At 38.8% G+C, this 22,136-nt stretch overlaps 1 protein-coding gene across 1 annotated transcript in view; it reads left to right on the top strand.

Annotated features, from left to right (window-relative positions):
- Positions 1-22,136, top strand: part of DNAAF9 (dynein axonemal assembly factor 9) — a 125,136-nt gene that overhangs the window by 24,988 nt on the left and 78,012 nt on the right. Inside the window, exons 4-9 of the mRNA XM_040638055.1 lie at positions 2,066-2,190; positions 3,028-3,124; positions 4,045-4,151; positions 8,381-8,458; positions 16,296-16,394; positions 20,291-20,346. Of these exons, the coding sequence (XP_040493989.1) occupies positions 2,066-2,190; positions 3,028-3,124; positions 4,045-4,151; positions 8,381-8,458; positions 16,296-16,394; positions 20,291-20,346 (562 nt within the window). The remainder of the gene's footprint in view (positions 1-2,065; positions 2,191-3,027; positions 3,125-4,044; positions 4,152-8,380; positions 8,459-16,295; positions 16,395-20,290; positions 20,347-22,136) is intronic.

Raw genomic sequence — 22,136 nt, forward strand, 5'->3', positions numbered from 1 at the left:
ATGCTTCTTTGTGCTGTATATCTACTGGTTTAGAAAGAATTCATCCTGGGGTGCCTGAGTGGCTTAGTCGGTTAAGGGTCAGACTCTTGATCTCAGCTCAGGTCTTGATCTCAGGGTTGTGAGTTTGAGCCCTGCATTGGGCTCCATGGCATGGAGCCTACTTTCAAAAAAAAAAAAGAAAAAGAAAAAAAAAAAAAGAATTCATCTTGGCAGCCATTTAGAATTATAAAAAGACATATGCTCATACCAGCCACACATTTCACTGCAGCCAAAGTTGCTAAGGATATTGTAGTACTGAAATTAAGGAAATAGTTTAAATCCTCAAAGGTGTGTTTTTTTGGCTTATCATTGTCTTTATCTTGCCATCTGGCACAATGGGTGCTTATGAAATGAATATTTTCTTTGAATTAATAAATCATTAATGAATTAAAAATGAATCAGTAAATTCATTTTTAAAATCCAAGTAGTTGGCAAACTGAGATCACTGGATTTATGCATCTACATTTTGATCTCTATATGAGAGGAAAAGAGGCCAACACGAAGGATTTATTTTTGAAAAAAATGTTTTTAATAGTTTACATATTCATCCAATTTTCTTACCCTTCCATCTTTTACTGTTAATTTTGTTCAGAGCAATGACATCAGAGTCCTGTGAGATTCTGAGAATGCTTAATTTGGCTTAGTAGTTGTTGCATTATTTCTTTTACTGGATCCCAGTTCTTTGTGGAGTATTACACATTAGTATAGAGCACAGTCTATACAGGAAGCCCCCCTCAGGCTCTCCACGTGACTTCAAACTCTCACGCCTCAGCAGGCAATCTACAAGTGATTCAGGGCAAGGCTCTTAGAGGGTCTGTATGAAGAAGACCAACAGGATGAGAGGTGATCCCTGTCCCATCCCTTGCCACCTCTTGATTCTAGTGCTTAACTAAGAGTCAGCAGTGAATAGGCTGCTCTATACTGTGTTCCCTAGAACACCTGGGTCTGACTGGTGTGGGGCACAGGGTGATTTTTGAAAAACCAAAGGCCAGTATCATGGAGCTTTATTTCAAGAGATCACCCAGTGGTGTGGTCAGCTGCAGTCTGTATTCATCAGGCTTAGGTTTTTGTGGAATACGGGCTGTCACACTGTGTTACTGTGTTGCCATTGCCTTAAACCTGCTGTTTCAGATGCTCCCTGCCCCCATGCTCCTCTCACTTCCAGCCACCTCCTCCAGCAACTTCCCTAGCATCATCTTGTTAGTGAGATGCCCAAGATGGCTCTGCTTTCTGAGGAGCCATGCAGTAGAGCTCTGCTCTTTTTCTGGAAGTATGACTGCTTTCTGTCCCAGTCTTCAAACTGCTTAGATATTCCTGCCCCATTTCATGGCTGTTAGCTTACATAGGTTTATTTGCACCCTTGGGATCATGCTATTTATTTGACCCACCAACATTTGTGGTTATTCCTTAAGTCTGTGAGCTGCTAATCTATTTATAGATGCCTTGTCCACTTGCCTCTACTTCCTTCCTCCCAGCCTTTCCTGTGTACAGAGTTCACCCCCGTACACAGTAACCCTTCCCAGAGCTGAACAGTGATGTCCTCAGGTCCATGATTGCCTTGAGTCAACAGCAACGAGCTTTAGCCATTAATATCTGCAGAACTGTCACTAGCAATATTTGGTGTTATTTCCTGCCTCGGTGGCTTTAGGCTTCGGAGTTTCTACTTGGTATTTATCTCTGTAGCAAAATACACAGCTAAGTCTGGTACCACAGATTTGATGGTGTTGAACTTTGCAAAAGCAGAACATCCCGAAGGTTGTTCTTTTTACTTATTCTGTCCCTACATTGTCATAGCCAGAGGGCCACAGTGGTGGGAGCATTGCATGGGAACTAGAAAGTCCTTGCTGCCCACACGTGAGTGTTACACAGTCACTTTGAGGCACCTTGCCTCGTTATAAAGAACTTTCAGTTTAGAGTTTTGTTACGTTGTCTCTGAAATAGCTTAAATAGTATTATTATGTGAGCAGAAAATGTATAAAGGAAATGCCTTTGAAAATGTTGTGATTTAATTTTATTTTCCTTACAGATGTAATTATACTGATTAAGTCAGATAGTGTCCATCTGTACTGCAATCCTGTAAACTATCGCTATCTCTTACCCTATGTGGCACATTGGAGAAATCTGCATTTCCACTGCATGACCGAAAATGAGGTAATGGGAGAAGATAGAATAGGCACTTAGAGACATTCTAAGGATACTGTTTCAGAAAAGTATAGATCTAGAACAGGAGGCCCCTTAAAAAAGTCAAATTGCAGGATGTCGTTACACAAAAAAAGCTATTTGTTTTAGTGGAACTTTTCATAATTCATTATGACGACGCTACCTTATAGATAAATTGTATATGTGACAGACAAAAGGGACTCTTCAAATTGGGACCTAGTCATAGGCTCGTGACCCTAGCTTCCTGTCCTGCTTGTTTATCACTAGCCTGCACCCATTCTCTTAGGGGCCTAGAGTCTGATAAGCTTTTGTAACATTTCCATGTTTGGATTTTTTGGTATTTGTTTCCTTTTGGGTTCTTTTCAAGGGTTTGACTGTAAATCAGATTGGGGCTTGAGATTTAGGATTTCATGGAAATGGTGACCTAATATGGGTCAAAAACCCTTCTTTCTTTTCTTTTTTTTTAAGTTAAAGGTGTTTACTGTAAATCCTAAGTGATCACTAAATTAACACAACAGACTTACAGTCCAACAAAAAAAATAAAATAGAATCATAAAAAATACTGATACACAGTTGACCCTTGAACAACATGGGAAGAACCCGTCCTTCCATGTGAGCTTTTGGGGAATTTTCGAGGCAAGTTTTATCTCTTGCATTGAGGTATCTGACCAGCAAACACAAAAAGTTGGCTCTGGAAACACCCTCTTGGGGGCAGTCTTCTATAAATGTCATTTGAGGTAACTCTGATTGGTACGATACCAAGAAAATAGGGGATTTTGCATGATGTCTTCTCAGAGTCTATTTTCCTTTCAATTTTTCCCTCTTCAGTATGAAGATGAGGAGGCTGCAGAAGAATTTAAAATTGCCAGCTTTGTGGACATGGTTCGAGACTGTAGTAGAATTGGCATTCCTTACAGCTCCCAAGGTAAGTATCTGACAACAAGCCATATCAGAACCTTGCTTGGATGATGTGTGAATCTAGAGTTTCTACTGCTCCTTCCATTGGAGGCATTCAGCTGGGAAACCAATTGATCTATTTTCACTAAAGGCAGAGAATCAAGCAGCATGAAATTTGGGGATTTTTCTGTGCAAGCTGGTACTCATAACTGAAATTTCTGTAACAACACAACAGGCCATCCAGTCAGATAGAAAAACCGATAAGGGATTTACCACAGTTGCCATTTAGCTGTGGCACTTAATTGTATGGAGGATATAACTATGGAGCCTCTTGGTAATAAGAAATAGTAATTCATCTAACACAACATAAAAAAATTAAAAAATGAAGAAATAATAATTCAGGCAGCTGTTAAAAATATGCCAACAGTGAGCTAAAAAATTATGTGTAAAAATAAAGGAAAATAACAAATTTATCAGTGCTTATATCTTATTTTTAAAAAACTTTGCGCATTAGAGCTATTGGTATAAGAAAGGAAATTTTTTGATTTGGTAATTTTCCCTTGAGGAAGTTGATTGGCTATGTTTCTTAAGGGGGAAGAGCCAAGTTTGGGTCTGTTAATAATTATATCCACTAAGTGATGCAAGTCAGATGTAATAGGCCACTATTTATTTACTAACTTACTTGCTCACTTAGGAAACCAGAATGTGAAAATACACTGCAGAGAAATCTGAATTTGTGTAACTTGTTATGGTTTGAATTTTCTTTGGCTTTCATTTTGTATTTCTAGTTTTAATATCTAACCATTTTATCTGTTTCACTTTTATTTTGTTAAATGTGGCCATGGTGACTTTGAGAGAGATGATGCCTGTCTAACCACATCAGATCAGGTTTAGACTGTTACATCCAGGATGGTATTTGATACAGGTTGTTTTATTTGATTTCTCTAGGTCACTTGCAGATATTTGATATGTTTGTAGTAGAGAAATGGCCAATTGTACAGGCCTTTGCACTTGAAGGCATTGGAGGGGATGGATTTTTTACCATGAAGTACGAGGTATGTATGAAAGGCAGTATGCCTGGCTTTTGTCTGCCACTTGCTGTCTTTGTGAAGGGCCCCCATAATGTGAGTGTGGATCATTATGACACTCTGAAAAGCTAGCCGTTATCTCTCAAGAGCATGGAGCAAGTTAAAAAATTTGAAATGGAAAATAGATGCTGTGCAAAGCTAGTCCCTAAACTAAACTCTGGGTGTTCTTTCTTCTAGGAGTTTCTCTCTGTCCTCCTTTCTGTCTTTTCCCCATTCCGAGTCCACTGTTCTTCCAGACTACTCCTGTAGCACCCTAAGCTGATTCCTCTCACAGCTTTCTTTGTCCTATGTTACACATTTTTCACACACCCCTACTCATGTACCCACCCACTCTTTGTCTCTGGATTGGAAGCTCCTTGAGAACAGAAACAGCCTTTTCATTGTTGTTTGTATCTTAGAAATTCATATAATTTGAGAACTATTCAAGATCAATGAAAAAGACAGTGCAGAATTTTATATAAGTACAGCATACTAGAGGAATAAAAGGGTTATCTTTTGCATTATGAACAGTATCTTTTATTTTAGTATTCCTTCTATCTACGAGATGACCCATAAATATTTAAGTGAATTAATGAATGAGTCTGGGAGAGGGGGTCACCCGGAGTGCATATTAAGGAGGATGGCCTGGTAGGTTAGCAGTATCACCATAGGCATCTCCCACTGAGATGACCTGCCCCCAGCACAGAAGCAGGGAGTGAGCATTGACATGCTCAAAATGGGAGCATACTATTAGGCATAGAGTAGGAAGCGTGGCCCAGGGCTAATTACTACCCCTCTTTCCAAGAAGTAGCAGTGTCCTTAGGAAGTAAATGGATTCTTGCCTGGTAAACCCTGTAATGTGGAAGGTACATGGGATGTAGGGTTGAAGAGAAGCACACCACTTGGACTCCACTTTTCCTGCTCCAAAACTATAGTATTCTTACATCGACTATAAGTAGCAGAACTTCAACAAGACTGTGGGAGCTGCCCCTTCCAGGAAGTAATGTTCTCTAATTTATTTATTTATTTAAGATTTATTTATTTAAGAGAGAGAGAGTGAGCGAGCACGAGTGGGAGGAGAGGGGAGGAGACTCCCTGCTCAGTGCGGAGTCTGACGCAGGGTTCCATCTCACCACCCATGAGATCACAACCTGAGCCAAAACCAAGAATCAGACAACATTCAACCAACTGAGCCACCCAGGCGCCTTAATGCTGTCTAGTTTAGAAGAGCAGGGGCATGGGAGACCTGGGTGGCTCAGTCAGTTAAGCATTCGACTCTTGATCTCAGCTCAGGTCTTGATCTCAGGGTCTTGAGTTCAAGACCCACATTGGGCTCCACACTAGGCTCTGTGCTGTGTGTGGAGACTACTTAAAAAGAAAAGTACACTAGGAGGCTTCAGGCTTCATACAAACCAAACGAGGCAGGCCTCTGACTCCTGCCTTAAGGTACATTACAGTATGCAGACACATCCAAAAGGAACAAATGCTCTTCCTTTCTTTAAGTAGGCTCCATGCCTAGCATGGGCCTTGAATGCATGACCCTGAGGTCAAGAATCTCACGCTCTACTGACTGAACTAGCCAGGCGCCCCAACAAAATCCCTTCCAAAAAACCTTTACAAGATAATGTAGATCTTTCCTATAGGATGGTGTTTTATGGGGTGAAGGGGGCAGTGAGGAGGAAACTGCACACATCAAGATCCCTTTCTCTAGATCCTGCCTTTCTTTGTAACTGCTAATTGTCATTCTCTCAAATACTTTCCTTTTGTCTCCCTCTCATTCTTCCCCCACCTCGGTTCCCTTCCTTAGCAGCCTTAAGGGTATGGAGTAGTACTCCACTCTGAGTCACACACCAGAGACCTGATAACTGCCTGAGCCAGAAAGACTCTTGAGTCTTTTGAAGGCCAAGAGAAGGAGAACTACAGACACTTAAAATTTAATTTTTAAAAATTCTGTTTTATTGTATGTCTTTACCCAGAAGAAAGTTGTTAACCCAGAGGATGCTTTGTTCCAGGTGTACTAGGTGGCAGCACGAGAAAGGAAGCCAGACCCACATAAGCTTTTACTTGGCATTTAGGTTGGGCCAAACTGAATTACTGGTATAGAGAACTCTTCCTGGGAAGCAGCACAGGGAAGTGCCTCTGATAGGGCTTTCCCTGCCTCCAGCTTCCTCCTTCTTAACTCTCCAGCTGCTGGAACTGTCACCTAGTAATGTAAATTTACATCAACTAGCCCCTCAAGGAGAGGATTCTAATAGCAAACTTCTGAATAATGAGAGTAACCATAGAGCAAGCATTCATTTACCTTTTTATGGACAAAACATAAGATCTTCATATTTAAAGGTGGAATAAGACTTATGAAAAGATTCAACAAAATATAAGAAAGGAACCATAGCATATTAGATGCAGAGATAGATCAGCATGCTTTTTAAAAAGATTTTCTCCAGGAAATAGAATAAGAAATGAGAAAAATGGTTCTTTTGTACCTTTTAAGAATGGAGTATGTAAAGAGAGAAATGAGATATGGTAAAGCATACACAATTAAAAAGGGAGATAGATGACATAAGGAAATATTATGTCTCAAAATTATTAGTAAAATTAAAGTTTGCATTTAAAATTAGAAATCAGATTCAGCACCTTCAAAAAATCAAATCTGTTGATACTCGAAAAGCTGTTCCAGAATACAGAGGAAGGAGCCAAATGTATTAACTCAATCTTCTGGAATTTAGAATATAAGGGAGTAGAGATCCTGAGTAACTGCCTCATGCCTGTCTGCTCTCTAGTAGTTGACAAGCTCTGCTGAGAGCATAAAGCTTCCAATTAGCCTTTCCATTTGGAAATAAAAACAAGCAACCAAAGATCACCAGACATTTGATTAAATACCTGTAATTTGAAAGGAAAAGATCAAGATTAAAAAAAAAAAAAAGTTGGATTGGGTAAGACCCAAAGGTAATTAAGATATAGAGCAAAACTTAAGGCACAAAACTCTCATTAGAATGCCCAGACAAATAAGATTTGGTGACCATAGAACAAGTATTATGTGTTGATAAATTAACATAAAATAAGAGCTCTGGGAAATTATAGTTGATAAAATTAATAGAGGGGCTGGGAGGTAAAGTTAGGAAATTCTCTAAAAATGTAAAATTTAAAAATCAAGGAGATAGAAAATATGAGAAAAAAGTTAAAAGACATAGAGAACTGATCTAAGAAGTCTGATATCCAACAAGTAAGAGTTGCAGAAAGATAGAGCAGAGATATCAGAAGGGAGGAAATTTTTTAAAAAGAATAAACATTTTCAGTGATAAAAAGAATAAAAACTTTTAAATTAAATGACTTAGCAAGTATAAATGGGAAAGAAAAAACCTTAAGTCTGTCTATGCCTTTTTTGAACAGTAAGGATAAAAGAATATCACAGAAAGCTTCCAGGAAGAAAAAAAAAAAAGTCACCTACACAAGACAATAGGAACCAGATTTCTCTCCTTCCCGAAACAACTCAACCTAGCCAAACCAAAAGAACAAACAAAAAACAAAATATGTGAAGCAATGGTTTTCAAGATAGTAGACATCAGACAATGAAAAATAGTGATTCTCTGAGAGAAATAGACAAGGTCAGCCCTATGATTGCACTTGTTTACTACTTTGAGAAAATTTCCAGGCCCATGGCATGGGGAGGGGGTACCCAGGTGAATCCCAGTATATTTTGTAAGTTGAGAAGATGCAGTGGAGAGTCCGGTGAGAGTAGGGCAGCTAGAGCACTAAAAAGGAAAGTGCCCAGAGAGAACTCCAAAGATCTGCCGAGACTCGCCTGCCCTCCACCCATTCCAAGTATTCAACAAAGTATCAGTGCGCTCAAGTGTCAGGTAACTACCAAGGGCAGAGTTAGACAAAATCTGAAAAGTAATCAAGAACAGTGCCTGATACATGCTAAGGGCTGGGAACAGTACCTACTCCAACCAGTTAGACTGGAAAAACACATATTGAAAGAGCATTGAGTAGAGTCCTCAGAAGGGTATTCAAAAGATGTACCAAAGTTTCTGTAAAGATAGCTTCCTTGAATGGGACAGCATTTATTAATATGTATTGCTTCTAATATAATTGATAAAATTTTTATTTATTATTCTAATCACTGAGTTTTCACCAATATAGTTATGTATGATACTTCTGATTGTCATAGTGATATTGACTCATTTATTTCAATGTTTTTAACCCTTATGTTGCAGTTGCAGGATGTGAGTTTGAGTCTATGGAATGTCTACAGCAAGATGGATCCTATGTCTCTGGAGAGTTTGCTTTCAGAAGTAAGAAGCCAAATTGTATTTAACTTATAAATATTAGAGCCAGCTCAGTTATCCACTAACGGTATTTAACTTGAAGAAATGCAAGATATGTTTTTGTTTGAACAATTTTCTTCCCCGATTTTTATCTTGAACTCCTCGGGGGTGGAAGGAGGCTTGGAAAAGTGATAGTGCCTCTTCTGCTCTGAGGAAACCTCACCTGAGGTGAGACCAAGGCTGCCTACCAGGGTTGATGTTTCCACCTAAAAACATTCTCTAGATTGTCACCTAAAAAGGTGACTTTAGATTCCACCTAAAAACCCTAGATTGTCAGTTGGGCTGGACTTCAGAAAAACAACACAGACGGTGTCTTTTGCACTCTTTCCCTGCTATGAAATGATTACAAAGATGGGGTTTGGCTTAAAAGAATCAATTAGAGCGGAGGTCGGCAAACGTAGGCTTTGTGCGCTCTCCATCTCTGTTAGAATTATGTTAGAACTACTCAGTGATGCCATTGTAGCCTGAGAGCAACCATGAACAATGCTTAAATGGATGGGTGTGTCTGTGCTCCAAGGAAACTTTATTTACAAAAATATGTGGCCTGCCCGCAAGCCATAACTTGCTGACTCCTGGATTAGAGGGTCAGGCATTAATATCTGAACTTGGAAGAAAGCATGATGTTGGTTGGAGCAATTTCCGGTGAGGAGCAACAGGTAAAACTGAGGCTACAGGAACAGGTGCTGTATTAAGCAGCTCAGCAGTGGCTCTCAGTGGCCAGGCTAGATATGCATGGAAAAAGAACAGTGTGTAGCCTTTTAATTAAATTAGTTATGGTATTAAAACCCAACAAAAGTAACGAAAATGGAAACTATAGACCAGTCTCACTTGTCAATGTTAATGCCTGTTTTTTTTTTTTAAGATTTATTTATTTATTTGAGAGAGTGGAAGCAAGAGACAGAGCACCAGTGGAGGGGGAGAGGGGCAGAGGAAGAGAGAGAAGCAGACTCCCCACTAAGCAGGGAGCCCGATGTCTGATCTGAGCTGAAGGCCGATGCTTAACTGACAGAGCCACCGAGGCGCCCCTTTAATGCCTTATTTCTCGGGGTTTTGAGTTCAAGCCCCACATTGAGTGTAGAGATTACGTAGTCTTAAAAAAAAAAGAAAAGAAACAGTCAAGAGAATTAGATCCAGATAGTGGAATTAACTAATGGAAAATTTCAAATAACTAATAAAAATGCTAAAGAATTTCAGCAGAGACCTGAAAACTGTAAAGAACCAAATGGAAATGTTAGAAATGAAAAATACTATACCTAAAATGAAGAATTCATTAGATTGTCTTAACAGCAGGTTAGATACAAATGAAGAAAAGTTCTGTGAACTTGAGGGTAGGTCAAAGGAAGTTTCTAAACTGAAGGACCAAGAAAAAAAGACCAAGGGTTGTAAACAGAGCATCCAGTATCTGCCAAACAATGTCAAATGATCTAACATAGTATAGTTGGAGTCCCAGAAGGAAAGTAGAGAGAAAATGCAGCAGGAAATCTGAGTTGATAATGTCCAAGAACTTTCCAAGTTGATGAAATAAATCAATCCACAAATCCATGAAGCTCATTGAACCCCACATGGGATAAAAATTACTATAAACATGCATAAAAATGACCATAAACTTGTGCAGGGATCTCTTGTGGTGAGTCTACAAATGTTAATAAAATTCAAATCCAGCAACCAAAAGTATTTAAAATGCAATTCTAGTCTTTATTTGTGTCTCTAGAAAAATTACTGAAAAGGGAGCAATTCGTACCCGTATTACTTTTTTAAAATTTGCCTTATTTTCTTCTCCCTTCTCTGAGTTGTTTCATAGCCTCCAAACTGCTCTAAAACCCTCTTTCTGTCCACCATCCAAATACTTACTCTGCTCACATCTATTTCCCCTTTGCCAAGACTTGTAATCTTAAGCCAGAATTGACATCTAGGCTTTAAATTAATTCCCACTGGTCAGTCACTGCTAGCGGCTCTTTGATGGCGGGAAAACCTACAGCTCCATGCTACCTGGTCAGATCCCATGGAGAGAGAGTGCAGACTCCTCTGAGAAGTATTTTTTTTATTTTATCGATTATTTTTTCCATGAAATACTTCTTATAGATGAACTGCACCTGTACTCACAGATACACTAATTAAACTACAAGGAGGTGCTACTTTTTCATCTATTAAAATGCTAGATATTTGTTAAAGGCTGAGAGTAGAGTTGCCAGTTACCAAAGAGTAAGAGTGAGGCCTTCAGTGGAATACGTGAAATGCCTGTCTGGAATGAACATTTGGCATCGCTATCCAGCCATTTCAGTCCAGTAATTTATCTCAAGAAAATAATTAAAGATGCCAGTGAAGGATGTTCACTGAAATATTGTTTATAAAAACTGTTAATAAAAACTGAAGACAAAGTAAATGTCCAACAGTAGGAAGTAGATTAAATAAATTATTCAGTGGCCCATTATACTGTCATTTAAGATCATGTTTTAGAATTGGATTTTATATAGAAGTTCAAAATATGTTGGCAAAGTAAAAGTTATTTCCATCTTTGTAAAACAATTTGTGGTTTCTATGTCTTAGAAACCCCAGGGGTAGTCTTATTGGTCATTTATATTATTTTATTTTCATTTTCCCATTTTTATTGCATTATGTAATTCTTAAAAATACTTTGAAATATTGAAGTTGATCCTTTTTCCCCCCTTTTCAGTCAATATAGTGCCTTTGGGGTTTTTTGCTTGTTTGTTTGTTTGTTTATTGAGAGAGAGAGGGCAGGAGTGGGGGGTAGGGGCAGAGGAGAGGGAGAGAATCTTAAGCAGGCTCCATGCTCAGCGCAGAGCCTGATGCAGGGCTCAATCTCACAACCCTGAAATCGTGATCTGAGCTGAAATCAAGAGTCAGATGCTCAACCGACTGAGCTACCCAGGGGCCCCTGCTTGATGGTTTATTAAACAAATACATAGCCCTTGATCCCTGCTATTTCTTGGATACTGTGCTTATGCTAAAGTCGCAGAAACAGGTAGACCTGGCCCCCTCTCATGCTGTTTAATGGGCTTTTAGACAAATAATAGCAGTGTACTTTAGTAACTGCTGTAATTGCAGTGGAACATAGAGGGTAAGGAAAATAACTCTGCCTCGAATTGCTCCGGATTGCTTCCCAAAGGAGTCATGTATGGTAATCAGAGATTTTTCCAGACAGGAGGAGGTGGTATGAGCATTCTAGCCACGGGGAAGGAACCTGTCTGGAAACCCCAGAAATACACAGAAAGCCTCAGAATCATCTCCTTTTGAACATTGAGAACAACTTTTAAACGTGCTTGCTTTCACCTTGCCTCGTCCTTGAGCCAGCTCAGCTTGCTGGTGGTGCAATGAATATGGACTTTGAGCCACCAGAGAGCTGGATGCCAGCCTAGGGCCAAGAGTTCTGTCTAAAGTTCAGTATCCTTCCCTACCAGCCAAGATCCAAGGCACATTGGCATGGTTCTTGGGGTGTTCAGACCTTTTCTGCTTATCTGACCTTGATATCTATCTGAGCCTGTCTTCTGGATTTGGCTTCAAAGTCTGTGCAGATAAACTTTCCCTTCTTCATCATGAGATGCAACTGACCAGTTCCACCTACATACACGATATCTATTTCCATGAGTGCACCATTTGTATTAGGGAAAAGTTGGAGAATAGTGTGTCTGGTGGAAAAAACAGGCTCGGGGTATCTCTTACGTCAATATATTTCCACTTCTGCTGCTCTTTAGTATTACGTCCTCAGGCAGGTCACTTTACTCTTCAGTACCCCAGTTTCCTTATCTATAAAGTGGGCATAGAGAAATGCAAGGATGTCAGGACGTCTTAAGACTGTGTGTATATGTATATTTGTATGGACATTTCATATATAATGCTAGTTATTTTTAGTATGAGAATTCATCACATCTTTCATTTCACTCATAGCATGGAACTGAAAGCAGTATTTAATGATTCATTCTACCTTATTCTGTAATTAGTAGTGATACATCCTCAGGGAATTTTTTGGAACAGAGTGCCCATCTTTTTTCATGTATTCCCCAAAACACACAGACTATGTTGGATCCTGGATCAGGGGCACTGATTGGGCCCGATAGCAGCAGGTCAGAATCCCAAACGCAGAAGGTCTGGTTTACAGGGCCACAGCACAGAGGTGGTATGGCAGGGCAGTCTGACCCAGGTAATTGTAGGTTACCGGTTACAAGTATGCACATATTTGTGTGTGTGTGTGTGTGTGTGTGTGTGTGTGTGTGTGTGTGTGTATGTAAGATACTTCTGTAAAAATAGAATGAGGATATTTTCCAAAATGTTAACTGATTTTTGTTCTATATTTTCTGAGTTTTCTGTAGTGAATATATTACTTGTGCATCTGTTTTTAAAGATTCAGAAAAGAGCATTAAATTAATATATAGCTTAATGAGTCATTATAAAGCAAAGCAACAGAATCTTGCCACCCCAGAAGCAATGTGAGTGCTTTTAGCTCATTAGCTCTTTCCTACGCCCTCAAGAATAACACTATCATGAATTCTATGGCAATGACCTCCTTACTTTTCGTTGCAATTTTTTCATCAAAATGTACTTCCAAAAAAACATAGTTTAACTTTGCTTGTGTGTGTGTGTGTGTGTCTGTCTGTCTGTCTAGGTTTCTTTTAATCTACAGGTTCCTCCTCCATCTCTTTGTCCCCACTCCTTACTTACTATCTATTTATTAAGGAAACCAGATCATTTGTCTTAATGTTGTCCTCAGTGGGATTTGTAGATCTCATTCCTATCATGTAGTTTAATATTTTCCCCTGTGTTCTGTGTTTCCTTACTATTAGTAGTTGAATCTAGAGTTTTAATCAGTGTTCTGATTGATTTTGGGAGGGAAAACTACTTCTGAGAGGGTGTTGTATTCTTTATAAGAAGTACATATACTGGGGCGCCTGGGTGGCGCGGTCATTAAGCGTCTGCCTTCGGCTCAGGGCGTGATCCTGGCGTTCTGGGATCGAGCCCCACATCAGGCTCCTCCACTGGGAGCCTGCTTCCTCCTCTCCCACTCCCCCTGCTTGTGTTCCCTCTCTCACTGGCTGTCTCTCTCTCTGTCAAATAAATAAATAAAATCTTTTAAAAAAAAAGTACATATACCTAATTGATTTTCTTTTTTGTGTGTGAGCAGTCATTGATATTCAATCCTTAGATCTTTAATTCATTAATTAAATTCTTTATTCACCATTGTAAAATGGTAGTATTCCAATTTTGTAATTCCTTCTTCAATTATATTCTCTAAAGAGAAATATTCAACTTGCTATTTGGTTATGCAGTGGTAGAGTCCATGTGGGAAGAGCAGGATAATTGTTTGAACTTGCTTTTATTTATCAATTTTAAAAGTAAAGTTGGCCCCCAGCCATTTTCCAAAAGTAACCTATTAGTTCTTTTTAATATGTCTCATTCTGAACTCAGAGATTTAAACATAATTGATGTTTCTGCCCATTGGAGTATATATCATCTTTACTAATGTTTACATTGTTCCAGCTTTGGGCAGTGGCTTACTTCAAGTTGGTCACAGATTGTTCTAACACAATCCCAGGGGCGCCTGGGTGGCTCAGTCGTTAAGCATCTGCCTTCGGCTCAGGGCATGATCCTGTCGTTCTGGGATGGAGCCCCGCATCAGGCTCCTCCGCTGGGAGCCTGCTTCTTCCTCTCCCACTCCCCTTCCTTGTGTTCCCTCTCTCTCTGGCTGTCTCTCTCTCTGTTAAATAAGTAAATAAAATCTTTAAAAAAACCCACACAATCCCAATAGTCCTTGATAACTTCCTTGCCATATACTATGACAGGATATTCCTGGATTATCTTACACATTTCCTGTCCCAGATCTGGAATCAGTCATTTCTCTTAAGTTCTGGTTTCTTTGAGTGGGGAATTGTATTTCAACACAGCAGTCTAGGTGCTAGGAATGCTCACTGGTATTGGTTTGGTCATTGTTCCTAGACCTTTTCAGTGGGTACAGCTAGGAAATTCTGTGTGTGTGTATCTGTCTCTCTCCATATGTATATACATATATACATACACCTGATTTTTTGTCCCACATTATATATAAAACATACATAGGAAACAATATCAGCATTGTCACCCACATGATTACTGAAAATAATTTTAGATATGTATACACACACACATCTGTATCTATCTATAAATAAAATGTAGATCATCTGGGCAGCAAGCAGCAGAGCCATTAGTTAAGAATGTTGTTTAGAGTAAGTATTCCCAGTAGAAGTCCATTGTGCTTTATGCCTAGGGCCAGAGGTAGAGTCAGTACATGGGTAACACAGAGCGCATAGGTCTGAGTACTTGTTTATCAACTGGGAGAGAATGAAGGAGAACATAGATCCAGTCAGTTTTAGTGCAGCAAACAGAATGCCTGCTCTGAGCAAGGCACTAGGCCAGTGCCCAAAATACAAACACATTGTGTGAGATGGACAGTAAAGATAACTTATCTGAGTACAAATTATCAGCAATTTCAAAATAAGACAAAGAGGGACGCCTGGGTGGCTCAGTCAGTTAGACATCTGCCTTGGGCTCAGGTCATGATCCCATGGTCCCAGAATTGAGTTCCACATCACACTCCTTGCTCAGCAGGGAACCTGCTTTTCCCTCTGCCTACTGCTTCCCCCGCTTGTGCTCTCTCTCGCTCTCTGACAAATAAATAGTCTTTTTTAAAAAAGAATTAAGACAAAGATGTTATTTGAGTATCTTAAGCAACTCATAGCTGATGTGTTTTGGTTAACTGATGATGTTTTAAAGGAAAGCCAGAAGCACAAAGCAATGTCTAGTGATTGGGAACAGGAATGAATTCAGAGAGGAGGCTGAAAAGTAGCTGGGATGGGGGAGGGAGAGAGGTTGCACGAAGAGGAGAGTCAACTGGGAAAGGCACAGAGTTCTGCAGTTCTCCCACTACCACTCGGGGAGGGTGCGAGGGAGGAGAGGGCTATGGGCCACTGGGGCGCCACCCAACTTCTAACTAAGGTCATCTGACTTGTCCTTAAAGCTTCACTGATGTGACTACCTTTTGTCACTGGATGTACTGTCTTTTAGGTGCCTCATAAATAGGTCCCTCTCTCCAATAAAGATTGCTAAAGTAAGGCGCTGGGTGGATATTACTGTCCTCTTTCTAAACAACTTTATTAGAATATAATTTATATACCATAAAATTCACCCATTTTAAGTGTACAATTCAGTAATTTTTAGTGAAATTTTTAATGAAATTGTACAACCATCACCACCATCTAATTTTAGAACATTTTCATCAAGCCCCCAAATGCCCTTGTGTTAACTTGTAGTCAATCTCTATTCCTACCTGGCCTCATTCAAACCACTAATCTGCTTTCTGTCTCTATAGATTTGCCTTTTCTGGATATTTCATATGAATGAAGCATATACCAGGTGGTCATTTATATCTGGCCTCTTTCGCTTGTTTTTGAGGTTCATCTATGTGATAACATGTATCTGTAGTTTGCTGTTAACTTTTAAAATATATTTGGGGGCGCCTGGGTGGCTCAGTCATTAAGCATCTGCCTTCAGCTCAGGGCATGATCCTGGAGTTCTGGGATCGAGCCCCACGTCAGGCTCTTCCACGGGAAGCCTGCTTCTTCCTCTCCCCCTGCTTGTATTCCGTCTCTCGCTGGCAGTCTCTCTCTCTCTGTCAAATAAATAAATAAAATCTTTAAAAAAATAATAAAATGAAATATATTTAACTGGTCTGGTATTTTGATATCTGATGCAGTTTCATGATTCTGGTTTTCTAAAGTACCTCTTAATATGACCATCCTTTTCATTTTCTTCCTAGGATTTGGTGGCTTTTGAACATCAGTGGACTAGCTTCTTTGCTAATTTTGATACAGAAATTCCTTTCCTGCTGGAACTTTCTGAATCTCAGGCGGGTGAGGTATGTAAGGAAAGGGTCAAAGAGAAAAAATTGATTAACTTATTTATTGTTTCTGTTTTAGTTTTGTTAATTTTTTCAGAATACAACACTACCAATCCTAATGTTTTGGTTATTATTTCCTTAAGCTTTTTTTGTGCTGTAAAGAAGTTTTTAGCCCCCATGCCAACCTACCAACCTCTATAAAGAAGTTGTTTTGGGGTTTTTTTTTTTTTTTTTCTGTGCCAGCTTCTATACAAGAAAGATACTCATTTTAGAGTGTGGTGGTACCTCTGTTGGCAAGGAATGCTATTGGGCACTAGTTAATAAGCCTAGAAATAATTCTCCACATGTGAGTAGTTCTCCTTTCCTCGGTTGAACCCCTGGGTAAGCTTTCTTTCCAGGCAAACAATGGTGAAGTTACTAGAGTCAGTGTAAGACGCACTCTGTGAGTAAACTAAGGTATCTAAATCAAGACCCAGGGCATAGGCCAGTCCCCAGAGTTAGTCAACAGGGAGGATCGGAACAGCAATCTTGAGCTTACACGTGAGCCTACCTTGGGCTTGCACTCCCAGTGCTCAGCTCTCCTGTGCTGCACTGACTTCTGACCTCTGGAGTTGGTGCTGATCTTTGTTGTCATGCATCTCACTTTTACATGTTATAAACCCCACCAATACATTGCTATTGTTTTTGTTTGAACAGTCAAGTTTCTTTTTTAATTCTCTTTTTCTAATCTTGTTTTAATCCTTTTAAATACTTTTTTAAAAGATTTAAAGAATTTTTAAAAATTTATGTATTTTTTACTGTAGTTACTGTAGTTACTGTTCTCAGTGCTCTTCATTCCTTTGTGTAGATCCAGATTTCCATTTAGGATGATTTCCTTCTCCCTAAGAAATGTCCATTAATATTTTTCATGGTGCAAATCTGATGATGAGTTCTTCCAGCTTTCATATGTCTGAAAAAATATCTTTATTTCACTTTCATTTTTGAAAGACAGTTTTGCCATGTATAGAATTCTTGGTTGACAGTTTTTCCTTTCAGTACCTGGAAGATGCTGTTCCACTGTCTTCTGCCTTTCATTGTGTGTGATGTTCTCCTCTTTATCTTTAATGTTCATCTTTAGTTTTATTCTTTATCGTTGTTCCTCTGTACATATCTGGTCTTTTTCTTTTTTCTTCTGGCAGCTTTTACGATTCTCTCTTTTATTACTAGTTTTGAGTAGTTTCTTCATATTTCTCGTGCTTGGCTTTTGTTAAGCTTCTTGGATCTGTGGATTTATATAGTTTTCATCAAGTTTGGAAAGTTTTTGGCCATTATTTGTTCAGATATTTTTTCTGTCCACCTTTTTCTCAGAGACTCTAATTACCTCTGTATTAGGCCACTTGAAGTAGTCCCACATCTCACTGATGCCCTTTTCAGTTTTCTGGATTCTTTTTTCTTCTCTCATTACTATGGTTCCAAGAGTAAAAAGATACTCGAAATAGTATATTCTATGACATGTTACTTCTTGTTTCCTACCACCTTCTCATTCCCTCTCTTTCTTCACCATTTTCCACTTACTCCACTACCAGTAGGTAACAAATCTCTTCATTTCTGATTTATCCTTTTTTTCTTTTGCACAAATAAGCAGATACATGCGTATTTTCTCTTGTTTCTTTCATTGAAGAGCAAGATACATATAGTCATTTCCACTTTGCTTTTTTCCCTCAATAAGAATATATCCTCAAGCTTTCTCCAAGTTAGTTCATTGAGATCTTCCTCATTCTTTATGATTCATAGTACTCCATTGTGTGGATTTATCTTAATTTATTCAACCATTCTCTTATGTATGCTTGTTTAGGTTGTTTTCAATATTCTGCCATTGCAAACAGTGCCATAGTAAATAACTTTGTGCTTAATGTATTTTCAAATTGCTGGAGGTTTGTATACCTAGTAATGTGATTGCTGGGTCAAAAGGTAAGCACAGTTGTGTTAGCTATTGCCAGATTTCTCTTCAAAAGGGTTGACCAATTTGCATTCCCACCAGCTGTGTATGAGAGTGCCTGTTTCACCACAGTCTCACCAACAGGATGTATTGTCACACTTTTTAATTTTTCACAGTCTCATAGATAAGAAATGGAATTTTTCTAATTATGAGTAAGCTTGAACACTTTTTCATGTTTGAAGGCCACTTTATATTTTATTTTCATATGGTTTTTTCCCCATTTTCATGTTAGTACAGTATCATTAACTAAACTGGGCAGGTGAGTAATCGAAGGAACCTCGTAGGTTATTAAGATTACTTGAAATAATGCATTTAAGTGTTTATCACAGTTCACATGGTAAACCCTCAGTAAAATTTAGCTATTTTAATATATAAAGAGTTTTTACAGGTCAGTAAGATCTGTGAACACCAAAACTCCAATTGATGAACATCCAGAAGATATAAGTAAACAGTTAATTACCAAAGGGAAATCCAGATGGCCATTGAATATATCTGAAATACTCTACTTCATTAGAAATCAAAGGAATGTATAATAAAACAGCAATGAGATACCTTTTTTCTTTTTTTCTTTTTTAAGATTTTATTTATTTATTTGACAGAGAGAGAGTGAGAGAGGGAACACAGCAGGGGGAGTGGGAGAGGGAACACAAGTGGGCGGAGTAGGAGAGGGAGAAGCAGGTTCCCCGCTGAACAAGGAGCCTGATGTGGGACTCAATCCCAGGACTCTGGGATCATGACCCGAGCTGAAGTCAGGTGCTTAACCATCTGAGCCACCCAGGTGTCCCAGATTAAACTTTTTTGAAAAACAGTTTGGCAATATAGTTCTGCCTTTTTACCCTGTAATTTCATTTCCAGATCTGCTTTAAGGAAATAATCAGAGCTGCAAGTAAAATTTATAAAAAGTTGTTTATTACAGTATTACTCATAATGTAAGAGGGTTAGTAGCAATATAAATTTCCAAGAATAGAGGGCTATTTATAGGCTTTGGTACAACCATATACCATGGATGTACCATAGGAGGAAAGTAGGAAGAAAATATACCAGAATGTTAACAGTTGTTAGAGATTGTAGGTGGCTTTTATTAAATTCTAAAATAAGTATATATTACTTACATAATCAGAGTTTGGGGAGAATAGTAGATGTTATTTAAGTGGATTAAAATTACCTTTTGGAATTTTGAACCCTTTTGACATAGACTCTGCATATCAATTTCAGGTTAATATTTAGCCTAGTACTATACACACTAAGGCTGAGAAGTACTTCTGTGGTTTCCTGGGAAACTTCTGAGTTCTATGGATTCTTTCTCAATGCTGACTTTAAATTAGTATGTTAGGGGGTGCCTGGGTGGCTCATTCGGTTGAGCGGCTACCTTTGGCTTAGGTCAACATCTCAGGGTCCTGGGATTAAGCCCTGCATGGTTCTCTCTCCCTTTGCCCCTCCCCCTGCTCTTGTGTGCTCTCACTCTCAAATAAATAAATAAACAAATAAATAATTAGTGTGTTAGAATTAATATGTATTCCTTTATTAGAAATGTAGAAAAACAAATTTTTAATAGAAGGAAAAGACCTACATGATTAGTAACTTGGACCGTAGATGATGATTGGTTCAATTTTCTTTCAGTAATTAAAAATTATAAAACTTAACAAGAATTTCTTTTCTTTACCTTCCTTTTTCTTTTGTAGCCTTTTGTCTTTATTTCTTTTGCTGTTTTTTCTTTGCTACCTGTCCCCAAAATTCATGTTGCTTTCTACCACATGTCCTTCCATGTTCTTATAGTAATCTATAAACATATCTCTCTCTCCCTCTCTCTCTCACACGCATGCACACACACACACTCGCTATACCTACATACATACATATGTACATATATGAGGGGATTTGTGATTGTTTTATAAAATTATGATCTTAATATATACAATGTTGGCTTCTTTTGTAGCCATTCAGAAGTTACTTCAGTCATGGAATGATCTCCAGCCATATAACTGAAAACAGGTAAGTTTCTTGGGGAAGAAAGGTGAGTGGTGATAGAGAAAATGGGATTGGCGAGGTGGGTGGTTGTGAGGGAGCATCTAAGTCCAGGAGGTAGAGTCAGGAAAATACAAATTGACTTTAGTCATCACAGGGTAAGAAATTCATACCCTGAAAAATTGTCCATTTACTGTTTTTGTATTTATATACATATATATACATATATACATATGTATATATGTATATATATGTATGTATGTATTTTTTAAAGATATTATTTATTTGAGAGAGCATGCGCACAAGTGGGGGACAGAAGCAGAGGGAAAGGGAAAAGTAGTGCTCACCACTGATCAGGGAGTCTGATGTGGGGCCCAATGCGGGACTCAATCCCAGGGCCCTGAGATCATGGCCTGAGTCAAAGGGTGATGCTTAACCGACTGAGCCACCTAGGCGCCCCATACATATATATATATATTTTTTTTTTTTTTTTTAAATACAGTTTTATAGTAAACTAGCTTTTAAAACATTGTAGCTTGTAGAAATCTAAAGAATATTATATTCCATCCCTACCCTCAGAAAAACTAGGAAGCAGAATGTCCAAGGGCTAAGCAGGGATCAACAGCATCTTGTGGGGAGTCAGAGGGCTCAGGCATAAAGGTCCAGCCCCAGGAAGACAGGGAGCATCAGGGTTGCTGCATTTGTTTTTTTGAAGTATTTCCTTTAGCACCTCTCTTGTCATGGTGATCTGGAGGGCCCATCTAGGGATGGTTCCTCTGATGAATAGATGAGAGTAGATTTTTCCTCTCTTTTCTTCCCTAATTCCAATCCAATCTAAAGTGAGACAAATTGTCATGGCTGGGGCTCAGGGTCATCTTTTTCTGCCTGAAGAGTCATTTACCTTGAATTAAGCTTCAGAAGAAAAATCAGAGTCATGTTTACTTTTAAGAGCACCTGTTTGCCTGAAACTTAAGGAGGTATTTTTAAGAATAATGCAAGAAATGTAAAGAATTTTCCACATGACACACACTAAGGGCAATTTAAGGAAAGGGTACAGGATAAAGGAAACTGTCTTTATCTGTTTTAGCTGCCGTGACAAAAATACCATAAACTGCGTGGCTTATAAACAAAAAACATTTATTTCCGAAAGTTCTGGAGGCTGGGAAGTCCAAGATCATGGCACTGTCCCATCCGATGTCTGATGAGGGCCCCCTTCACTATAACCAAACTTACATAGCAAAAAGGGCAAGGGATCTCTCAGAAGCCTCTTTTATAAGAGGCTTTTTTATAATCCCATTCATGTGGGATCTGCCCTAATGACTTAATCACCTCCCAAAGGCTCTACCTCCTAATACCATCACTTTGGGGGTTAGGATTTTAACATATGAATTTTGTGGGGTGACAGACATTCAATTTTGTGGGGTGACAGACATTCAGTCCATAGCAGAAAGTATCTTTTAAAAGTATCCTTTAGGTACTATTTGTTGAGAACATATGACATACTAAGCAAGAAATATGTGATTAAAAAGTAAACCAGTCATGGGGGTGCTGAGCTGGCTCAGTCAGTAGAGTATTTGACTCTTGATCTCGGGGTCGTAGTTTGAGCCCCATGTCGGACATAGAGATTACTTGGAAAAAAAAAAAAAAAAAAAAACAGCAGTCATGGTTTCTGCCCTTATGGAGTGTATAGTGTGGTAGAGAAATAAGACAATCAAGCAACTTCACAAAATAATATAATTACAGACTCTGATTGGTGCCATGAAGGAGAAAAGAATTTGGCATTGTGAAGACCATAGCTGGAGAGCATGGCTTCTCTG

Source organism: Ursus maritimus, unplaced genomic scaffold, assembly GCF_017311325.1.
Source record: "Ursus maritimus isolate PB19 unplaced genomic scaffold, ASM1731132v1 scaffold_22, whole genome shotgun sequence".
Lineage (NCBI taxonomy): Eukaryota > Metazoa > Chordata > Mammalia > Carnivora > Ursidae > Ursus > Ursus maritimus.